This window comes from Salmo salar, chromosome 29 (genome assembly GCF_965601325.2).
Source record: "Salmo salar chromosome 29, fSalSal1, whole genome shotgun sequence".
NCBI lineage: Eukaryota > Metazoa > Chordata > Actinopteri > Salmoniformes > Salmonidae > Salmo > Salmo salar.
Window position 1 is genome coordinate 42,665,001 of NC_138319.1, and position 23,699 is coordinate 42,688,699.

General features: G+C 47.4%; 1 protein-coding gene across 1 annotated transcript; it reads right to left on the reverse strand.

Annotated features, from left to right (window-relative positions):
* Window positions 1-3,391: 3,391 nt before the first annotated feature.
* csrnp1b (cysteine-serine-rich nuclear protein 1b) lies at window positions 3,392-23,444 on the reverse strand. The gene is made up of 5 exons (XM_014181851.3): window positions 23,229-23,444; window positions 10,791-10,983; window positions 8,210-8,475; window positions 7,298-7,591; window positions 3,392-7,133 (listed from the first exon to the last, which is right to left on the reverse strand). Exons 2-5 carry the CDS (start codon window positions 10,957-10,959, stop codon window positions 5,991-5,993), a joined length of 1,872 nt encoding a protein of 623 aa, XP_014037326.3. The 5' UTR covers window positions 10,960-10,983; window positions 23,229-23,444; the 3' UTR covers window positions 3,392-5,990.
* Between the last annotated feature and the right edge of the window lie 255 nt (window positions 23,445-23,699).

Consider the following 23,699-nt stretch of genomic DNA (forward strand, 5'->3'; position numbering starts at 1 on the left):
CACGTCTCCACGACTCCACGTCTCCACGTCTCCACGTCTCCACGACTCCCCAGACTCCACGTCTCCACGTCTCCACGACTCCACGTCTCCACGTCTCCACGTCTCCACGACTCCACGTCTCCACGTCTCCACGTCTCCACGACTCCACGTCTCCACGTCTCCACGTCTCCACGTCTCCCCCCAGACTCCACGTCTCCACGTCTCCACGTCTCCACGACTCCACGTCTCCACGTCTCCACGTCTCCACGTCTCCACGACTCCACGTCTCCACGTCTCCACGTCTCCACGACTCCACGTCTCCACGTCTCCACGACTCCACGTCTCCACGTCTCCACGTCTCCACGTCTCCACGACTCCACGTCTCCACGTCTCCACGTCTCCACGTCTCCACGTCTCCACGTCTCCACGACTCCACGTCTCCACGTCTCCACGACTCCACGTCTCCACGTCTCCACGTCTCCACGACTCCACGACTCCACGTCTCCACGACTCCACGTCTCCACGTCTCCACGTCTCCACGACTCCACGTCTCCACGTCTCCACGACTCCACGTCTCCACGTCTCCACGACTCCACGTCTCCACGTCTCCACGACTCCACGTCTCCACGTCTCCACGTCTCCACGACTCCCCAGACTCCACGTCTCCACGACTCCACGTCTCCACGTCTCCACGTGCAGAGCCTTCAGAAAGTATTTATAGCCCTTGACTTATTCCACATTTTGTTGTGTTACAGCCCGGATTCAGAATGGATTAAAAAAAAAAAATGTTTCTTCTCTTCCATCTACACACAATACTCCAAAATAATAAAGTGAAAACAGAAATATCTCATTTACGTAAATATTCACACCTCCTGAGTCAATTTGTAGAAGGAGATTTGGCAGCGATTACAGCTGAGAGTCTTTCTGTGTAAATCTCTAAGTGCTTTTGTGTTTTAGGTTATTGTCCTGCTGAAAGGTGAATTAATCTACCAGTGTCTGGTGGAAAAGCAGACTGAACCAGGTTTCTCCTCTAGGATCTTAGCAACATTCAGTTAATTTTTTTAAGACTCCCCAGTCCTTAACGATGACAAGCATACCCATAACATGATGCAGCCAACACTATACTTGAATATATGGACAGTGGTCCTTTGTATTCAGGACAAACAGTTCATCACTTTGCCACATTTTTTTTTGCAATATAACTTTAGTGCCTTGTTGCAAACAGGAAGCATGTTTTGGAATATTTGTATTCTGTGCAGGCTTCCTTCTTTCACTCTGTCAATTAGGTTGGTATTGTGGAGCTACTATGCTCAAAGGGATATTCCATTTTATTTTACCCATCTACCTAATAGATAAACTCTATAATAGGTGGCCTTCTTTGCGAGTCATTAGACTATTTGCACTGACACCTCCCCCCCCCCCCCCCTTTGTTTTTACACTGCTACTACTTGCTGTATATTATCTATGCATAGTCACTTTACCCCTACCTACATGCACAGATTACCTCGACTACCCCTGCACATTGACTCTGTACCGGTACCCCCTGTATATAGCCTCCACATTGACTCTGTACCGGTACCCCCTGTATATAGCCTCCACATTGACTCGGTACCGGTACCCCCTGTATATAGCCTCCACATTGACTCTGTACTGTAATACCCTGTATATAGCCTCCACATTGACTCTGTACCGGTACCCCCTGTATATAGCCTCCACATTGACTCTGTACCGGTACCCCCTGTATGTAGCCTCCACATTGACTCTGTACCGGTACCCCCTGTATATAGCCTCCACATTGACTCGGTACCGGTACCCCCTGTATATAGCCTCCACATTGACTCTGTACTGTAATACCCTGTATATAGCCTCCACATTGACTCTGTACCGGTACCCCCTGTATATAGCCTCCACATTTGACTCTGTACCGGTACCCCCTGTATATAGCCTCCACATTGACTCTGTACCGGTACCCCCTGTATATAGCCTCCACATTGACTCTGTACCGGTACCCCCTGTATATAGCCTCCACATTGACTCTGTACCGGTACTCCCCTGTATGTAGCCTCCACATTGACTCTGTACCGGTACCCCCTGTATATAGCCTCCACATTGACTCTGTACCGGTACCCCCTGTATATAGCCTCCACATTGACTCTGTACCGGTACTCCCCTGTATATAGCCTCCACATTGACTCTGTACCGGTACCCCCTGTATATAGCCTCCACATTGACTCTGTACCGGTACCCCCTGTATATAGCCTCCACATTGACTCTGTACCGGTACCCCCTGTATGTAGCCTCCACATTTGACTCTGTACCGTACTCCCCTGTATATAGCCTCCACATTGACTCTGTACCGGTACTCCCCTGTATATAGCCTCCACATTGACTCTGTACCGGTACTCCCCTGTATATAGCCTCCACATTGACTCTGTACCGGTACTCCCCTGTATATAGCATCCACATTGACTCTGTACCGGTACCCCCTGTATATAGCCTCCACATTGACTCTGTACCGGTACCCCCTGTATATAGCCTCCACATTGACTCTGTACCGTAATACCCTGTATATAGCCTCCACATTGACTCTGTACCGGTACCCCCTGTATATAGCCTCCACATTGACTCTGTACCGGTACCCCCCTGTATATAGCCTCCACATTGACTCTGTACCGGTACCCCCTGTATATAGCCTCCACAGTGACTCTGTACCGGTACCCCCTGTATATAGCCTCCACATTGACTCTGTACCGGTACCCCCTGTATATAGCCTCCACATTGACTCTGTACCGTAACACCCTGTATATAGCCTCCACATTGACTCTGTACCGGTGCCCCCTGTATATATCCTCCACATTGACTCTGTACCGGTACCCCCTGTATATAGCCTCCACAGTGACTCTGTACCGTAATACCCTGTATATAGCCTCCACAGTGACTCTGTACCGTAACACCCTGTATATAGCCTCGTTATTGTTATTTCATTGTTAATTTGTATTTTTACTTAAGTTTATTTAGTAAGTATTTTCTGAAAACGGCATTGTTGGTTAAGGGCTTGTAAGTAAGTAAGCTTTTCACTGTAAGGTCCTGTTATATTTGGCGCATGTGACAAATAACATTTGTCATAACAAAACAAATCTACATTTTATCCGTTTTAAATTCAGGATATAACATAACAACATGTGGAAAAATGTAAACCGGTATGAACACATCCTGAAGGCTGTAACTGTCCGGTGAATCAGTGTAGTTAAAAAATGTTTTTTTGTTGTTTTCTACTGTTGTTGGGTTATAAAAGGCAACAAAGCATCGACTGACCAATAGAAAGGCCGAGCTACGGTGAAGGAGTACAAATCTGACGGGGGGGGGGGGGGGTCAAAGTTTGGTTGAACACTAAAGAAGAAGAACAGAGAAGTCGAGCATTTAAGAAAATGTTTTATTTTGGATTTTTTTTTAAGGGACAAACTGTCAAAAAAGGGACTTGGATGAAATGAACAGCTTTTTAAAAACAGAGTGACAACGAGTGAAAAATTATTTTTAAAAAAACTGCTCTGGTTTGATCTCCATTCAAGAATGTAATAAATACCCATAGTTACCCATATCTGTATTTAGATTATTAATGCATTTACACCAGAGAAGCTGTGTTCTGTTGCCTTAGGGGTTGTTTTTTTTTCTCAATGAGATGATCTCAACGTAAGCAAATGAAGGCAGATCACAGAAGAATACATTTCCACTGTTTAAAGTATACAGTACATCAGATCGTATAGAGACGGTGTGAATGGGGCCGGCTGTAGAAACACCATACAGATCAGAGCTGAGTTCCTTATCGTCATCACAGCATCCCGGCCGTTGTTATGTTCAAAAGGTCTGCTTGAGGACTTCATGAGGTAAAACACACAACTTTCTGAGTCTTTCTGCATAATTTATATGCAGTTTTAAATCCATAAAAAAATAAAAAAAAAATAATAATTTTAAAAATATCATGGCGTCTCAGTCACAACAATCAGAGGGATATCTTTTTAATTCATTTTGTTTTAGTGGCATTTCATAGTCCATAGTTCTATGAAAAATACTGGAGAGCAAAAGCTTTCATAATAAGTCTACATTTATTTACAATTTATCTATTAAAAAGGTTTCAATATTTAAAAAAAAAAAAAAATACGCAATTTGCATTTTCTTAGTAATGAAATTATGAAATGATTCAGTGACACAGATTTAGAATTCTTTCTTTCAATCTACACAAATGATTTATAAAATATTAGAGCGAATCTCTATGGTAAAATTATAGATAGCAGTATCTACAGCAGACCCAGAATTGTACATTTTGATTTATAAAATAGGAATGTTACACAGTACAGCTCAAACAGAAGCACTGTGCTGCTGGCCTAGTAGAGATGGCTAGACGCTGGCCGAATCGACCCCTCAACCCTACACACGTGTGGAGAGACGATTTGGATTTGACAGGTGCAGTCAATATGTTAATAATAGCTCCCCCTTGCGCTCTGATAGGCTAGGTGGAAGTGTCATTATATTGCTTATACCAATCAAATCACCTCAGATCTCCACAATGGCGTAGGGTTTAGGGATTGATTTGGGATTGGGCCATAGCCCTCCTGAGTAAACAACATCTCTTATTGCCCAACATGTCGTAAATTAGATCAAACTACTAAAATAATTTAACCAAAATGTTGTTTAAACGATAAGAGAACAGATATGAAATACTTTCCCAATTTTTTATTTTATATAATCCCATATTGCCGACTATGTCTAATACGGATTCAGTTCCAAATGGCACCCTATTCCCTATATAGTGCACTACGTTAGACCAGAGCCCTATGGCACCCTCTTCCCTATATAGTGCACTATTTTAGACCAGAGCCCATAGGGGGCTACAGTATATAGGGAATAGGGTGCTATTTGGGACACATAGGGAAAGATTGCACTTCCAGGTTATAAATATCAAACTACAGTTTTAGCATAGCTTTAGTAGGTTTTTATCTGAAAATAAATAGAAAATCATAAAAGAAATCAATTTAAATAATAATAATAATATATAACAGTTATATGTGTTTTGAATGCCATTTTCAGCTGTACTATTCTTGGTTTCTCAGAGTATTCATTAATACCCAGCTGTACTATTCTTGGTTTCTCAGAGTATTCATTAATACCCAGCTGTACTATTCTTGGTTTCTCAGAGTATTCATTAATACCCAGCTGTACTATTCTTGGTTTCTCAGAGTATTCATTAATACCCAGCTGTACTATTCTTGGTTTCTCAGAGTATTCATTAATACCCAGCTGTACTATTCTTGGTTTCTCAGAGTATTCATTAATACCCAGCTGTACTATTCTTGGTTTCTCAGAGTATTCATTAATACCCAGCTGTACTATTCTTGGTTTCTCAGAGTATTCATTAATACCCAGCTGTACTATTCTTGGTTTCTGAGGTTGACATTTAGCGATAAATAAAACCCAACAAGTGTTATTTCATAGTTTTGACGTCTTCGCTATTATTCTACAATGTAGAAAATTACCTATTTTAATCTCACTTTTATGATATGTTAGCCGCCATTTCATATAGCTGTAATTACCAACTGAAACGTTAGCCGCTATTTCATATGGCGATAATTACCAACTGAAACGTTAGCTGCCATTTCATATAGCTGTAATTACCAACTGAAACGTTAGCTGCCATTTCATATAGCTGTAATTACCAACTGAAACGTTAGCTGCCATTTCATATAGCTGTAATTACCAACTGAAACGTTAGCTGCCATTTCATATAGCTGTAATTACCAACTGAAACGTTAGCTGCCATTTCATATAGCTGTAATTACCAACTGAAACGTTAGCTGCCATTTCATATAGCTGTAATTATCAACTACTTTGCTAACATTTGGAAGGCAAGAGAGAAATCACAGCTTCTTCCAACAGAAGTCTGTTTACATTGACTCCCATCTCCCGCTAACTCACTACATAGTCCAGAACACAGTTGGCGGTTCAGATCCCCTTAGTTAACCCCTGACGGCTTCTTCCAACAACTGATTGTCTGTGAACGTTGCAGGGGGTTCTGGGTCAAATTCTGACAGACCAATCAGAGATTCCAGCAGGCAGGTCCCGGGGTCGCTGGCCTGTGATTGGCTGCCGGGGTAACTAGGCAACTGGAAGTGAAAGAAGTTGTCCATGTGTTGGTACTCCGTCAGGGAGTTGTAGAAGGAGGAAGGACCCAGACAGAAACCATCAAAGAACTCCAGGTCAGACTCTGAGGACAAGCTGAGGTCCATGTAGCTGGCAGCGGTGCCATCTACGGAGGGGGATGGGGCGTTGGGGGAGTCTATGGAGGGAGATGGGGTGATGGGGCAGTCTACGGAGGGGGATGGGGCGTTGGGGCAGTCTATGGAGGGAGATGGGGCGTTGGGGCAGTCTACGGAGGGAGATGGGGCGTTGGGGCAGTCTACGGAGAGGGATGGGGGGTTAGAGATTCTGCAGCCGCTGTGGTGGAACAGACAGTTGCCTCGGTTACCACTATCATCTAACAGCTGTGACATGGCCATGGCCCGGTTGTCTCTGCGCACCTCGAGATCGTCCTTCTCCTCTGGGAAGACCGCCGCGCTAAACCCTCCCGACATCCAGGTTGTCGTCGTCGTCGCGGGCGACGCCTGCCGCTGTAGCCGTTGCTCGGGGCAACAGCGGTTGCCATTAACAACGTAGTTGTTTACGTTATAGTCGTTGTCGCCGAAGCTGAGGATGCGTCTCAGTCCGTTTTCATCCACGTCGTCCTCACGGCCTAACCCCGGCCTTTCCTCTGAGTCATCACTCCCCCCCGAGGAAGCAGAGGAGTCTGTCATGTCGCTGCTGCAGCTGTTCTCCTCGACCGCCACCAGCTCTGAGCTGAAGTAGGAGGAGGAAGGGCGGTCTGGGATGGAGGGGAGGTCGGACAGGGGGTTGTGGGCGTGGTCCGGGGTCGGGGCTGGGGTGGTCTCTCCCGGGTCCTCTTCCTCTGGTCCAGACGTCTCCTCCAGTCTCTTCTCCAGCTCTAGCTTCATGATGGTGTGGATGTAGTGGGTCTGAACCCGGCTGGAGTTGAACTCTATACGACCTTCGTGGTTACTGCAGCCATCCTTAGTGCAGCCGCAGGGAAATGACGAGTGGTCCATCTGGGGAGAGAAGAGAACGTAAAAATAAAAAAAAATCAGGTTCTGCTTTGTCACGGAGGGATCGGAATATTGTATTACTCTGCTCGTACCGTTAGGAATATAAACTATTCACAGTTTACTGTTAAGGTTAAAGTTGAAGAAACGATGATATGTGAGTGTCTTACCTGACACTTGATGCCTGCCAGGCTGCAGGCGCAGGTCTCGGGCTCGCAGAAACCCTGGCAGTCACAACCACAGTCCTCCCTGGACACTCTCAGCTGCTGGAGCTGCCTCTTCTCCTCCTTATCCACCTTCATCCCCGAGGCCTTCAGCAGGGCGTGTCTCCGCTTGGAGGGGTAAGGGTGGAGGAAGGATCCGTCGTCTAGGTTATAGCTGCTGATGTCCATCTCGTCCTCTGGGATGTCTTCCACGGTGAGGCGGTCAGCCTCCTCCGATTCCACCGTGCCTCCCTTAGTCAGCTGGGAGGGAGAGACGAGGGCTGTTAGGATAATTGTGATGCATGTGTGGGTTTTCTCTAGAAAGGAGAGCTAGAATACCCCTTGTTATAGAACTCAAACCTTTACACTACTAGAAATAAAACCTTTACACTACTAGAAATAAAACCTTTACACTACTAGAAATAAAACCTTTACACTACTAGAAATAAAACCTTTACACTACTAGAAATAAAACCTTTACACTACTAGAAATAAAACCTTTACACTACTAGAAATAAAACCTTTACACTACTAGAAATAAAACCTTTACACTATCAGAAATAAAACCTTTACACTACTAGAAATAAAACCTTTACACTACTAGAAATAAAACCTTTACACTACTAGAAATAAAACCTTTCACCAGAAGACACTGCTGCATATTAGCTTCATAACTGGCTAATCCACATATGGGGACCTCTGTCTGTCTGTCTGTCTGTCTGTCTGTCTGTCTGTCTGTCTGTCTGTCTGTCTGTCTGTCTGTCTGTCTGTCTGTCTGTCTGTCTGTCTGTCTGTCTGTCTGTCTGTCTGTCTGTCTGTCTGTGTGTGTGTCTGTGTGTGTGTGTGTGTGTGTGTGTGTGTGTGTGTGTCAGGACTGACCTTCTGTTTGAGAGCGTCTAGTTTCTCCTCTCGGAGCTGGTTGAGGAGTTTCTCCCGGCGGAGGATGCGCTGCTCCACAGTGTACTCATCCAGGGTGAACCTGCGGAGGGCGCTGTGGCGCTGCGTCATGCCCAGGGAACAGCCCCCTCTACTGGGCACGCTGCTGAAGCCCTGGCACCGCGGGAAGAGATACACTGTCACCATGTCAAAGGTCACGTTGCCCCGCACTAGCCGTTCACGCTTAGCCTTCTTCAGGATGGACTTGGCTAGAGAGAGAGAGAGAGAGAGAGAGAGAGAGAGAGAGAGAGAGAGAGAGAGAGAGAGGGAGAGAGAGAGAGAGAGATGATATTATCACTGGTCATTACTTAATAAGAGCTTTCAAGAACAAGAGAGATTAAGGGAATTGCAGTTTGTCAAAGTAACTGCACTCCCTTCTACTGCCACTAGATGGTAGCATAAATAAGACACTTTAGTCATAAGCCTTCCACTTAGTCGACAGATAGTTGGGGGGGGGCAGAGAGAGGGTGAGGGGGGACGGAGGGAGGGAGGGTGAGGAGGAGGGGGCGGAGGGAGGGTGTGGAGGGGCGAGGGAGGGTGAGGAGGGGCGAAGGGAGGAGGGTGAGGAGGGGCGAAGGGAGGGTGAGGAGGGGCGGAGGGAGGGAGGGTGAGGAGGGGCGGAGGGAGGGTGAGGAGGGGCGGAGAGAGGGTGAGGAGAGGCAGAGGGAGGGAGGGAGGGTGAGGAGGGGCAGAGGGAGGGTAGGAGGGGCAGAGGGAGGGTGAGGAGGGTGGGAGGGTGAGGAGGGGCGGAGGGAGGGTGAGGAGGGTGGGAGGGTGAGGAGGGTGGGAGGGTGAGGAGGGTGAGGAGGGGCGGGAGGGAGGGTGAGGAGGGTGGGAGGGTGAGGAGGGGCGGAGGGTGAGGAGGGTGGGAGGGTGAGGAGGGGCGGAGGGAGGGTGAGGAGGGAGGGAGGGTGAGGAGGGGCGGAGGGAGGGTGAGGAGGGAGGGAGGGTGAGGAGGGGGCGGAGGGAGGGTGAGGAGGGAGGGAGGGTGAGGAGGGGCGGAGGGAGGGTGAGGAGGGGCGGAGGGTGAGGAGGGGCGGAGGGTGGGAGGGTGAGGAGGGGCGAAGGGTGGGAGGGTGAGGAGGGGCGGAGGGTGGGAGGGTGAGGAGGGTGAGGAGGGTGAGGAGGGGCGGAGGGAGGGTGAGGAGGGTGGGAGGGTGAGGAGGGTGGGAGGGTGAGGAGGGGCGGAGGGAGGGTGAGGAGGGAGGGAGGGTGAGGAGGGGCGGAGGGAGGGTGAGGAGGGAGGGAGGGTGAGGAGGGGCGGAGGGAGGGTGAGGAGGGTGGGAGGGTGAGGAGGGGCGGAGGGAGGGTGAGGAGGGTGGGAGGGTGAGAGGGGCGGAGGGAGGGTGAGGAGGGTGGGAGGGTGAGGAGGGTGAGGAGGGTGAGGAGGGTGGGAGGGTGAGGAGGGTGGGAGGGTGAGGAGGGTGGGAGGGTGAGGAGGGTGGGAGGGTGAGGAGGGGGAGGGTGGGAGGGTGAGGAGGGAGGGAGGGTGAGGGGAGGGGCGGAGGGTGAGGAGGGAGGGAGGGTGAGGAGGGGCGGAGGGTGAGGAGGGTGGGAGGGTGAGGAGGGTGGGAGGGTGAGGAGGTGCGGAGGGTGAGGAGGGTGGGAGGGTGAGGAGGGGCAGAGGGAGGGTGAGGAGGGGCGGAGGGTGAGGAGGGTGGGAGGGGTGAGGAGGGGCGGAGGGAGGGTGAGGAGGGGCGGAGGGAGGGTGAGGAGGGGCGGAGGGAGGGTAGGAGGGTGGGAGGGTGAGGAGGGGCAGAGGGAGGGTAGGAGGGTGGGAGGGTGAGGAGGTGCGGAGGGTGAGCTGCCATTTGCAGCCTGTTTCAGCGTGACATCCACCCACCTGATAACAACGGGAGTTCAAACTCTCCACTCTTTAAGGTCTGTTATACTACCAGTTCAACTATCTCCTTTTAGATGAACAAAGTATCACCCTTCACCTCGTGCTCCAACATGCCTTTCTCTCTACATCCCTCCCTCCCCACTCTCTTCCAGGCAGGCAACACCTGTGCAGGGTCTGTACCTAGAGCCCAGACAAGGCTCTGTGTGTTCTCTCTCTGCCTGGCCATCTGCCATCCCGCTCGCTCTCTGGCTCCCTGCCCTGTCATCCAGGGAACACTAACAACCGTTTTCCCTTCTAGCCAACCCTCCACTGACCCAAAACCAGGGCCTGGAATATCAAAAGTATTCAGACAGACAGATATATGTTTTTAATGAGCTGCTCTGTTTGAGGCAGTACGCCTGTTTTAATGAGCTGCTCTGTTTGAGGCAGTACGCCTGTTTTAATGAGCTGCTCTGTCTGAGGCAGTACGCCTGTTTTTAATGAGTTGCAGGCACTACCAGCACTACCATCCACTATCAGACAGCGCTACCAGCACTACCATCCACTATCAGCACTACCATCCACTATCAGACAGCACTACCAGCACTACCAGCACTACCATCCACTATCAGACAGCACTACCAGCACTACCAGCACTACCATCCACTATCAGCCGCCTGGCGTAGTAGATTAGATACTCACTGTTGCAATGTGCGTCTGGAGAGCCAGGGTTGCTGGGTGTTGAGTCAAGGGTGTCTGAGTAGCAGCTCTCCCCCTCCGAGTCCCATCCGGAGTAGGCTGAGGAAGACGAGGAGTAGCACTGGTCCTCGTCATAGACCTCCTCAAACTTCCTCTTCAGTAGACCGCTCATGGCTCTAGCTAGCGTGGACCTGATCTGAGAAACACAGGGAGAGGAGACCATGTTATTAGCATGGTGCTAGCTAGCATGGACCTGATCTGAGAAACACAGGGAGAGGAGACGGGGTTATTAGCATGGTGCTAGCTAGCATGGACCTGATCTGAGAAACACAGGGAGAGGAGACGGGGTTATTAGCATGGTGCTAGCTAGCGTGGACCTGATCTGAGAAACACAGGGAGAGGAGACAGGGTTATTAGCATGGTGCTAGCTAGCATGGACCTGATCTGAGAAACACAGGGAGAGGAGACGGGGTTATTAGCATGGTGCTAGCTAGCATGGACCTGATCTGAGAAACACAGGGAGAGGAGACAGGGTTATTAGCATGGTGCTAGCTAGCGTGGACCTGATCTGAGAAACACAGGGAGAGGAGACCATGTTATTAGCATGGTGCTAGCTAGCATGGACCTGATCTGAGAAACACAGGGAGAGGAGACAGGGTTATTAGCATGGTGCTAGCTAGCATGGACCTGGTCTGAGAAACACAGGGAGAGGAGACGGGGTTATTAGCATGGTGCTAGCTAGCATGGACCTGATCTGAGAAACACAGGTAGAGAAGACAGGGTTATTAGCATGGTGCTAGCTAGCATGGACCTGATCTGAGAAACACAGGTAGAGGAGACAGGGTTATTAGCATGGTGCTAGCTAGCATGGACCTGATCTGAGAAACACAGGTAGAGAAGACAGGGTTATTAGCATGGTGCTAGCTAGCGTGGACCTGATCTGAGAAACACAGGTAGAGAAGACAGGGTTATTAGCATGGTGCTAGCTAGCATGGACCTGATCTGAGAAACACAGGGTTATTAGCATGGTGCTGGTGGTGTTCATGGGTATATGCTCTAAAATCAGAGCATAGGCCTAAAAGGCTGCTACAACCATTGATTTCTGAGTGGAAATTTACAATGGTCTCTGCTATTTGTGTGCTCTCTGTGTTGCCCAGCAGAACACGCCTCGTGCTATAGAGGCGCTACGGAAGTGATAGTGAGAACGGCCCAGTTTCCTGCCATCCAGGACCTATATAATAGTCTGTGTCAGAGGAAAGCCCATAAAATGGTCAGAGACTCCAGTCACACCAAGTTATAAACTGTTTTCTCTTCTATCGCACGGCAAGCAGTACCCGGAGCGCCAAGTCTAGGACCAAAAGGCTCCTCAACAGCTTCTACCCCCGAGTCATAAGACTGCTGAACAATTAATAAAATCGCCACCGGACAATTTACATTGACCCCCCCGCCCTCCCTTTTGTACACTGCAAGAAAAAATATAATTTTACTAGATTCCTAATAAAATTGCAGACAGAGAGGTCATCATGGCCGTCTGGCTCTGAGCATCAACACTAGATCACAAACACCACAGGAGAGGAGGAGGATGAGGAGGAGGAGGAAGGCTGAATGACTGTTCTCAGCTCCAGAACAGACATCCTTCAGTTCAGTGATGTATAGTACATTGTCAAGGAGGAGAGGAAGATGAGAGGAGAGGAGGATGAGAGGAGAGGAGAGGAGGGGGATGAGATGAGGGGGATGAGAGGAGAGGAGAGGAATGAGAGGAGAGGAATGAGAGGAGAGGAGGGGGATGAGATGAGAGGAGGGGGATGAGATGAGAGGAGGGGGATGAGATGAGGGGGATGAGAGGAGAGGAGGGGGATGAGAGGAGAGGAGGGGGATGAGATGAGAGGAGGGGGATGAGATGAGAGGAGGGGGATGAGATGAGGGGGATGAGAGGAGAGGAGGGGGATGAGAGGAGAGGAGGGGGATGAGATGAGAGGAGGGGGATGAGATGAGAGGAGAGGGATGAGATGAGAGGAGAGGAGGGGGATGAGAGGAGAGGAGGGGGATGAGAGGAGAGGAGGGGGATGAGAGGAGAGGAGGGGGATGAGATGAGAGGAGGGGGATGAGAGGAGAGGAGGTGGATGAGATGAGAGGAGGGGGATGAGAGGAGATGAGAGGGATGAGATGAGAGGGATGAGATGAGGGGGATGAGAGGAGATGAGAGGGATGAGATTTTAGGAGGGGGATGAGAGGAGAGGAGGGGGATGAGAGGAGAGGAGGGGGATGAGAGGAGATGAGAGGGATGAGAGGAGGGGGATGAGAGGAGAGGAGGGGGATTAGAGGAGAGGAGGGGGATGAGAGGAGAGGAGGGGGATGAGATGAGATGAGAGGGATGAGAGGAGGGGGATGAGAGGAGAGGGGGGGGATGAGAGGAGAGGAGGGGGATGAGATGAGATGAGGGGGATGAGAGGAGAGGGATGAGAGGAGAGGAGGGGGATGAGAGGAGAGGTGGTGGATGAGAGGAGAGTAGGGGGATGAGATGAGATGAGAGGGATGAGATGAGAGGAGGGGGATGAGAGGAGAGGAGGGGGATGAGATGAGAGGAGGGGGATGAGTGGAGAGGAGGGGGATGAGAGGAGAGGAGGGGGATGAGTGGAGAGGAGGGGGATGAGAGGAGAGGAGGGGGATGAGAGGAGAGGAGGGGGATGAGAGGAGGGGGATGAGAGGAGAGGAGGGGGATGAGAGGAGAGGAGGGGGATGAGTGGAGAGGAGGGGGATGAGATGAGAGGAGGGGGATGAGTGGAGGGGGATGAGAGGAGGGGGATGAGTGGAGGATGAGTAAGGGTTCCCTCAGAGGAGTTTATCCATTCAACACTTGTTTTCATCCTGCATCATTACTGACTTGTTTCATAACTCCAGATGATAGAGCCCTAAACCCCCACCACCTTTAATAAATCCGTCCGAGAGACAGGAAGTGCTCTGCCACCAGACTAAACCCTCACCACCTTTAATAAATCCGTCCGAGAGACAGGAAGTGCTCTGCCACCAGACTAAACCCCCACCCCCCTTATAAAATAGCAGCAGTGTCTTTAATAAATCTGTCTTAGAGACAGGAAGTGCTCTGCCAACAGACCAAACCCTTACGGTCACCAGCCCACCAGCCCACCAATCCTCCAATGACTAGCCTGCCTGGCCTCCGGACTGTTATCTGGCTGAAAAACACGTCGTCAGCACTGCAACACCACTAAATGAAAGAGCCTGGGCCACTAGCAGGGATGATGAGATGTTTAGAAGGAGTGTTTAATGTGACAACATGAAGACAAAACATCCTAGAGATGCTGTCTGTAGTCTCCAACACCACTAAACACCACTGGGTCTCCAACACCACTAAACACCACTGGGTCTCCAACACCACTAAACACCACTGGGTCTCCAACACCACTAAACACCACTGGTGGGGTGATATTAATGACCAGGGCCTGATTTAGACCTGGGACACCAGGTGGGGTGATATTAATGACCAGGGACTGATTTAGACCTGGGACACCAGGTGGGGTGATATTAATGACCAGGGACTGGTTTAGACCTGGGACACCAGGTGGGGTGATATTAATGACCAGGGACTGATTTAGACCTGGGACACCAGGTGGGGTGATATTAATGATTAGGGACTGATTTAGACCTGGGACACCAGGTGGGGTGATATTAATGACCAGGGACTGATTTAGACCTGGGACACCAGGTGGGGTGATATTAATGATTAGGGACTGATTTAGACCTGGGACACCAGGTGGGGTGATATTAATGACCAGGGACTGATTTAGACCTGGGACACCAGGTGGGGTGATATTAATGACCAGGGACTGATTTAGACCTGGGACACCAGGTGGGGTGATATTAATGACCAGGGACTGATTTAGACCTGGGACACCAGGTGGGGTGATATTAATGATTAGGGACTGATTTAGACCTGGGACACCAGGTGGGGTGATATTAATGACCAGGGACTGATTTAGACCTGGGACACCAGGTGGGGTGATATTAATGACCAGGGACTGATTTAGACCTGGGACACCAGGTGGGGTGATATTAATGACCAGGGACTGGTTTAGACCTGGGACACCAGGTGGGGTGATATTAATGACCAGGGACTGATTTAGACCTGGGACACCAGGTGGGGTGATATTAATGACCAGGGACTGATTTAGACCTGGGACACCAGGTGGGGTGATATTAATGACCAGGGACTGATTTAGACCTGGGACACCAGGTGGGGTGATATTAATGACCAGGGCCTGATTTAGACCTGGGACACCAGGTGGGGTGATATTAATGACCAGGGACTGATTTAGACCTGGGACACCAGGTGGGGTGATATTAATGACCAGGGACTGATTTAGACCTGGGACACCAGGTGGGGTGATATTAATGACCAGGGACTGATTTAGACCTGGGACACCAGGTGGGGTGATATTAATGACCAGGGACTGATTTAGACCTGGGACACCAGGTGGGGTGATATTAATGATTAGGGCCTGATTTAGACCTGGGACACCAGGTGGGGTGATATTAATGACCAGGGACTGATTTAGACCTGGGACACCAGGTGGGGTGATATTAATGACCAGGGACTCATTTAGACCTGGGACACCAGGTGGGGTGATATTAATGACCAGGGACTGATTTAGACCTGGGACACCAGGTGGGGTGATATTAATGACCAGGGCCTGATTTAGACCTGGGACACCAGGTGGGGTGATATTAATGACCAGGGACTCATTTAGACCTGGGACACCAGGTGGGGTGATATTAATGACCAGGGACTGATTTAGACCTGGGACACCAGGTGGGGTGATATTAATGACCAGGGACTGATTTAGACCTGGGACACCAGGTGGGGTGATATTAATGACCAGGGACTGATTTAGACCTGGGACACCAGGTGGGGTGATATTAATGACCAGGGACTGATTTAGACCTGGGACACCAAGTGGGGTGATATTAATGACCAGGGCCTGATTTAGACCTGGGACACCAGGTGGGGTGATATTAATGATTAGGGCCTGATTTAGACCTGGGACAAGGTAGTGTGGTGCAGTCTACTGGACACTTGAGAACTCTCCATTAGACGAACCCTAAACCTGTTTAGCACAATGGAGCCAAAAATGCCTGCAAGAGGTTGCCAGTCAGACACTTTATATGTCACCGCTTCACTGATTTCTGATGACACCTGGCGCTGCTCTAAGCTTTTTTCCACTACGCGTCTATTTAAAGTCAACGATAATATTTATACATTGAGATAACAACAACTGCAGATGCATATGAAATCAGTAGGATTTGATTTTCATTGAGTGTCTGAAACATTTGCAGAAGCCAAAACTCATCCCAGGGATGAGGAAACGAAGGGATATATATATATATATATATATATATATTTATATATATTTATTTATATATAAATATATAAAAGAAGAGAAAGACTGTTAGTTGTCACCCTTTAATTCTGCTATCTGCTGCGGTAGGGATAATAAACCAGACAACAGCTTCTGTTCCATCAGCTCCTGTTAACTCCCTGGAGACAGGAGCACGGTCTGTGTGTGGTCAGACCCCACCCCTCTCTCACACAGAGGGGCAGCACGCCCCACTTCCCCCCCTGTCTCCTGTCCGGAGACAAAGCCGGGCCATTCTCTGTGACCAACAACATTCACGAGGGACAGACAGGCTGTCTCTCTGTCTCTCTCCCAGCTGAGGAGCTGTGTGTGTGTGTGTGTGTGTGTGTGTGTGTGCGTGTGTGTGTGTGTGTGTGTGTGTGTGTGTGTGTGTGTGTGTGTGTGTGTGTGTGTGTGTGTGTGTGTGTGTGTGTGTGTGTGTGTGTGTGTGTGTGTGTGTGTGTGTGTGTGTGTGTGTGTGTGTGTCAGTTAAACAGTTTCCTGTGGTTGTGAAACATGTGCCTTAGTGCACAGGAAGTGGCTATTTAAAATAATCTATATAGTGTCTCCTTGTCTGTCTCGGATTTCCTGGTTCCTGCAGCACCACATGGACCGCTGTAGGTAAGTTCATTAGGAGGATCTGGACATGTAAAGGCCCATATGGGGTAGGGTACTACAAAGGGCACCAGTTGGGACACAGCCTAGGTGAGGCAGGAAATGAGGATGACTCCCACTGAGGAAGAGCTGCCAGATATGATATGTCCTGTAATGCAGTGTGATTCAACATACCGAGAGCATTTCATTTTATAGCAGCCACATTCAAAACAAAAGCTGTGTGAGAAAATATGATACTTGGTGATTATCACAATTAAAACTGTAAAATATATTTTTCGCTGAACTGTAATTGTGCTGCATGGTTATTAATCTGAAAGATCAGCCCCTTTTCCCCCCCCCCAATTTTCACCTAAAATGACCCAAATCTAACCGCTCAGGACCTGAAGCAAGGATATGCATATTCATGATACCATTTGAAAGGAAACACTTTGAAGTTTGTGGAAATGTGAAATTAATGTAGGAGAATATAACACAATAGATCTGGTTAAAGATAATACAAAGAAAAAAAACATTTGTTTTTTTCTACCATCATCTTTGAAATGCAAGAGAAAGGCCATAATGTATTATTCCATCCCAGGTGCAATTTAGATTTTGGCCACTAGATGGCAGCAGTGTATGTGCAAAGTGTTAGACTGATCCAAAGAACCATTGCACATCTGTTCAAAATGTTGTATCAAGTCTGCCCAGATGTGCCTAATCGGTTTATTAATACATTTTCAAGTTCATAACTGTGCACTCTCCTCAAACAATAGAATGGTATTGTTTCACTGTAATTGGACAGCGCACTTATCTTAAATTCTTGTTAATCTTTCTGCCCATATCAGATCTTTCTATGTCCTGGGACATTTTTTTGTTACAACCTCATGCTAATCGCATTAGCCGCCCAGGGGACACCAATCCCGTAGAGTTTAACCATTATTATGCTGTAGAGGTTAACCATTGTGATTAAATCAATCATTCCGTTTTAGATGCTCAGTAAAATGCCAAAAGAGGAAGTGCCTTAGTCACAATGAAAAGGCCAACTGACAAGATCAATACAACAACAAAAACTCATGAGGACATGACAAACAAAATATGATTGAACAGAAAGTTTCCCCGGTGGAATAGAACCTCAGTCTCTGTCTGTAAACAAAAGGATCATTGAACGGCTAGAGAACCGCTCAATGACGAAATGACCGGAGACGACTAGGCTATAGCCGACTACACACTACTACACACTACTACACACTACTACACACTACTACACACTACTACTATACTACTACACACTACTACACACTACTACACACTACTACACACTACTACTACTACTACACTACTACACACTACTACACACTACTACTACACTACTACACACTACTACACACTACTACTACACACTACTACACACTACTACACACTACTACACACTACTACACACTACTACTACACTACTACACACTACTACACACTACTACACACTACTACACACTACTACTACACTACTACACTACTACTACACTACTACACACTACTACTACACTACTACACACTACTACACACTACTACACACTACTACTACACTACTACACACTACTACTACACTACTACTACACTACTACACACTACTACTACACTACTACACACTACTACTACACTACTACACACTACTACACACTACTACTACACTACTACACACTACTACTACACTACTACACACTACTACACACTACTACACACTACTACACACTACTACTACACTACTACACACTACTACACACTACTACTACACTACTACTACACACTACACACTACTACTACACTACTACACACTACTACACACTACTACACTACTACACACTACTACACACTACTACTACACACTACTACTACACTACTACACACTACTACACACTACTACTACACTACTACACACTACTACTACACTACTACTACACTACTACTACACACTACTACACACTACTACTACACACACACACACACTACTACTACACACTACTACACACTACTACACACTACTACACACACACACACACTACTACTACACACTACTACACACTACTACTACACACACACACACACACTACTACTACACACTACTACACACTACTACTACTACACACACACACACACACACACTACTACACACTACTACTACTACACACACACACACACTACTACTACTACACACTACTACTACTACACACACACACACACACACACACACACTACTACTTCATAGTACTACTACACACTACTACACACACACACACACACTACTACTACACACACTACTCACACACACACACACACACACACACACACACACACACACACACACACACTAGTACTACTACACACTACTACTACACACACTACTACACACACACACTACTACTACTACACACTACTACACACACTACTACTACACACACACTACTACACACACTACTACACACACACACACACTACTACTACTACACACACTACTACACACACTACTACTACACACACTACTACACACACTACCACACACACACACACACTACTACTTCACAGTACTACTACACACTACTACACACACACACACACACTACTACTACACACACTACTACACACACACACACACACACACACACACACACACTAGTACTACTACACACTACTACTACACACACTACTACACACACACACTACTACTACTACACACTACTACACACACTACCACACACACTACTACTACTACTACTACACACACACACACACACACACACACACACACACACACACACACACACACACACACACACACACACACACACACACTACTACTACTACACACACTACTACTACACACACTACATCAACTGCTGAGCAAAATACAGTGATACATTCCACTCATCAAAAATATTACTATCCAAAAACATGCACACACACACACACACACTACTACACACTACTACACACTACTACTACACACTACTACTACACACACACACACTACTACTACACACTACTACACACTACTACACACTACTACACACACACTACTACTACACACTACTACACACTACTACACACACACACACACACTACTACTACACACACTACTACACACTACTACTACACACACACACACACACTACTACTACACACTACTACACACTACTACACACTACTACTACACACACACACACACACACACACACACACACACACACACACACACACACACCACACACACACACACACACACACACACACTACTACACACTACTACACACTACTACTACTACACACACACACACTACTACTACTACACACTACTACACACTACTACTACCACACACACACACACACACACACTACTACTACACACTACTACTACACACTACTCACACACACACACACACACACACACACTACTACTACACACACTACTACACACACACACACACACACACACACACACACACACACACACACTAGTACTACTACACACTACTACTACACACACTACTACACACACACACTACTACTACTACACACTACTACACACACTACTACTACACACACACTACTACACACACTACTACACACACACACACACACACACACACACACTACTACTACACACACTACTACACACACTACTACTACACACACTACTACACACACTACCACACACACACACACACACTACTACTACTACTACACACACACACACACACACACACACACACACACACACACACACACACACACACACACACACTACTACTACACACACACTACTACTACACACACTACATCAACTGCTGAGCAAAATACAGTGATACATTCCACTCATCAAAAATATTACTATCCAAAAACATGCATTGAAAATAGCCTTCCAGACAACATAAAAACGCAGGATTCGTTTTTTGGTCTTGTAAACATTGTGTGCTCCAACGCAGAATAACCAATCCTCTGGTTACTAACTACCAAACTGTAAGTGATTTTCAGCTAATCAGACAGAGATTGATAAATGAAAGGGATTCCTTTGCGCCAAGTGGCATATGAACTCCCCTGATTAACGGTGTGATTCATCAATCAATCAATCAATCAATCAATCGTGAATGATCAAATAGCCGAATGAAGACTCAATGTCTATTTCAATAACAATGCTATCAACACACATGGGGGTCATTGTATTTGAATAGCGCAGACTCATTTCTAATACGACAGTCAATCATTATATATCACGTCTGATTAGCCGTGGACAGCTTCCCCATGTTGACCCGATCAATCCTCCTTGTGATCAATGATCATTTCTACGATAACACTTCCATTAACCGTGACAGGGCAGCTCACGCCGTAGTGGCTCCGGTTAAACCGAAAAGACCCCGTCTACCGGGATCAACATTTGCCCGAGCGACAGTAGAGAGCTGGATTCACATACACAGTGTAGTGTATATGCCAATGTAATCCTCATGAGAATAACCATAATCCAGTTGTCTCTGTTCTGTTGTGCCTGTCTCCTGCGCTGTGAGGAGTTGTATCTAACAGCAGTTTGTAAAGAATTAAGCCGGTCTCATTCTTTCCACCGGAGTTCCTCGGCTGTTTCCTGTCCCGGTTACCGGACAGTTCTCCAGGTCAACAAAGGCAGGCAGCAAATTCATGTTTTCAATAACACATGTATTATTGGCACTGGTAGCTAAACACTAAATACACACTAAACTACACGTCAAAATGACACACAGAATGCACAAACAGACTACTTTCTGGCTATTTATTTGCTCACTTTAACAGCATTTATTCACTTAATAAAGTGAGCGGATAAATTGACGCTTTTGATTGCGTTGACGCGGGGAGAAATGCGTTTCACTACCTTGTACTTTTAAATCCAGACGTTTGATTTGGGTTTTACAGAGACGCTGCACCACTGGAGGAGAACTAATGAATAAATGTATTCATCACACTGTCGGAAAAACAACATCACCTAAATCAACTAGTCTACAATAGCCCTATAATAGCCCTATAATAGCCCTATAATAGCCCTATAATAGCCCTACAGTAGCCCTACAGTAGCCCTACAGTAGCCCTATAATAGCCCTACAATAGCCCTACAGTAGCCCTATAATAGCCCTACAGTAGCCCTACAGTAGCCCTACAATAGCCCTATAATAGCCCCACAGTTGCCCTACAATAGCCCCACAGTTGCCCTACAGTAGCCCTATAATAGCCCTACAGTAGCCCTACAATAGCCCCACAGTTGCCCTACAGTAGCCCTACAGTAGCCCTACAGTAGCCCTATAATAGCCCTACAGTAGCCCTATAATAGCCCTACAATAGCCCTACAGTAGCCCTACAGTAGCCCTACAATAGCCCTACAGTAGCCCTACAGTAGCCCTACAATAGCCCCACAGTTGCCCTACAATAGCCCCACAGTTGCCCTACAATAGCCCTACAATAGCCCTACAGTAGCCCTATAATAGCCCTACAGTAGCCCTATAATAGCCCTACAGTAGCCCTACAATAGCCCCACAGTTGCCCTACAATAGCCCTACAATAGCCCTACAGTAGCCCTATAATAGCCCTACAGTAGCCCTATAATAGCCCTACAGTAGCCCTACAATAGCCCTATAATAGCCCTACAATAGCCCTATAATAGCCCTACAGTAGCCCTATAATAGCCCTACAGTAGCCCTATAATAGCCCTACAGTAGCCCTATAATAGCCCTACAGTAGCCCTATAATAGCCCTACAGTAGCCCTACAGTAGCCCTACAGTAGCCCTATAATAGCCCTACAGTAGCCCTATAATAGCCCTACAGTAGCCCTATAATAGCCCTACAGTAGCCCTATAATAGCCCTACAGTAGCCCTACAGTAGCCCTATAATAGCCCTACAGTAGCCCTACAGTAGCCCTATAATAGCCCTACAGTAGGCTACCATGTACATGGATATTGTCTTGTCATTCTAAAATCCTCAGCCTAGTTTATGAAATCTAGTGATATTCAGCAGAAAACAATATCCAATGTATTATCATCACCTGTCCTGAACGCAACATGTTCCAATCACTTGGTTTATCATTAAAAGCCAAACAGCGACTAAACTTGTTTAAAACATAACAGAAGTAGTAATAAACCAACTCCGCTGAGAAAACAGGTCAGATTCATACAAATAACAACGGTCGACTAAATGATACTCTATCAATACCCTTATTTAAATAGCACCGTTTTGTCTATAACGGAACCGAACATATCATGAGTGAAATTATTAGAGCCACTGCCGTTTCTACTGTGGTGACACAGAGCACATAACATCCAAACTATGTGTGTGTGTGTGTGTGTGTGTGTGTGTCTCCACCCCGAAGCTTTTACACCGTAAATAACACAGAACGGTATTAAATAACCCACCGCGCCGCAACTCACCAGTAAACCAGGTATCCGAGCACCATTAGAGTAACGAGGTATATAATCCAAAAGCTTTTTAATGCTCGAACAGACCGCTCCGCTTTTGTTTTCTATTGTAGCCAGACGGCACCGTCCGTACCAGTCTCAGCCTTTCTTCCCCTTGTCTGTGGCAGACTGCTCCGCTCCTCGGCCTTATCGTCACTGGAGAAAACCCCCCTCCTGGCATGTGACGCAGGCGGTGACACACAGACTCTGGCCAGCCCACGCTGCTTCCTGCCTTCCCGAGAGACACAGACACAGACACAGAGAGAGAACTTCCTGGTTTAACTGGGCTATTTCATTCCACTATCTATTCTGCCAGTAGAAAAACATGAATATTTAAAGTACATAACGTAAATGAATGTAGACGTGTTGAGGGGAAAGAAATGGTTTTATGAGTACAGTGGAAACAGTAGTCTACAGAATATGTACATGATTTCTCCTGGGCAG

Bases quoted from the DNA above. Each gene is read 5' to 3' on its own strand.
- csrnp1b (XM_014181851.3), bottom strand. From the start codon at position 10,959: ATGAGCGGTCTACTGAAGAGGAAGTTTGAGGAGGTCTATGACGAGGAC. The intron at 8,476-10,790 runs GTGAGTATCTAA...CTCTCTCTCTAG, and splicing joins TCCAGACGCACATTGCAACA to CCAAGTCCATCCTGAAGAAG. The intron at 7,134-7,297 runs GTAAGACACTCA...TTCTCTCCCCAG, and splicing joins TGGCAGGCATCAAGTGTCAG to ATGGACCACTCGTCATTTCC.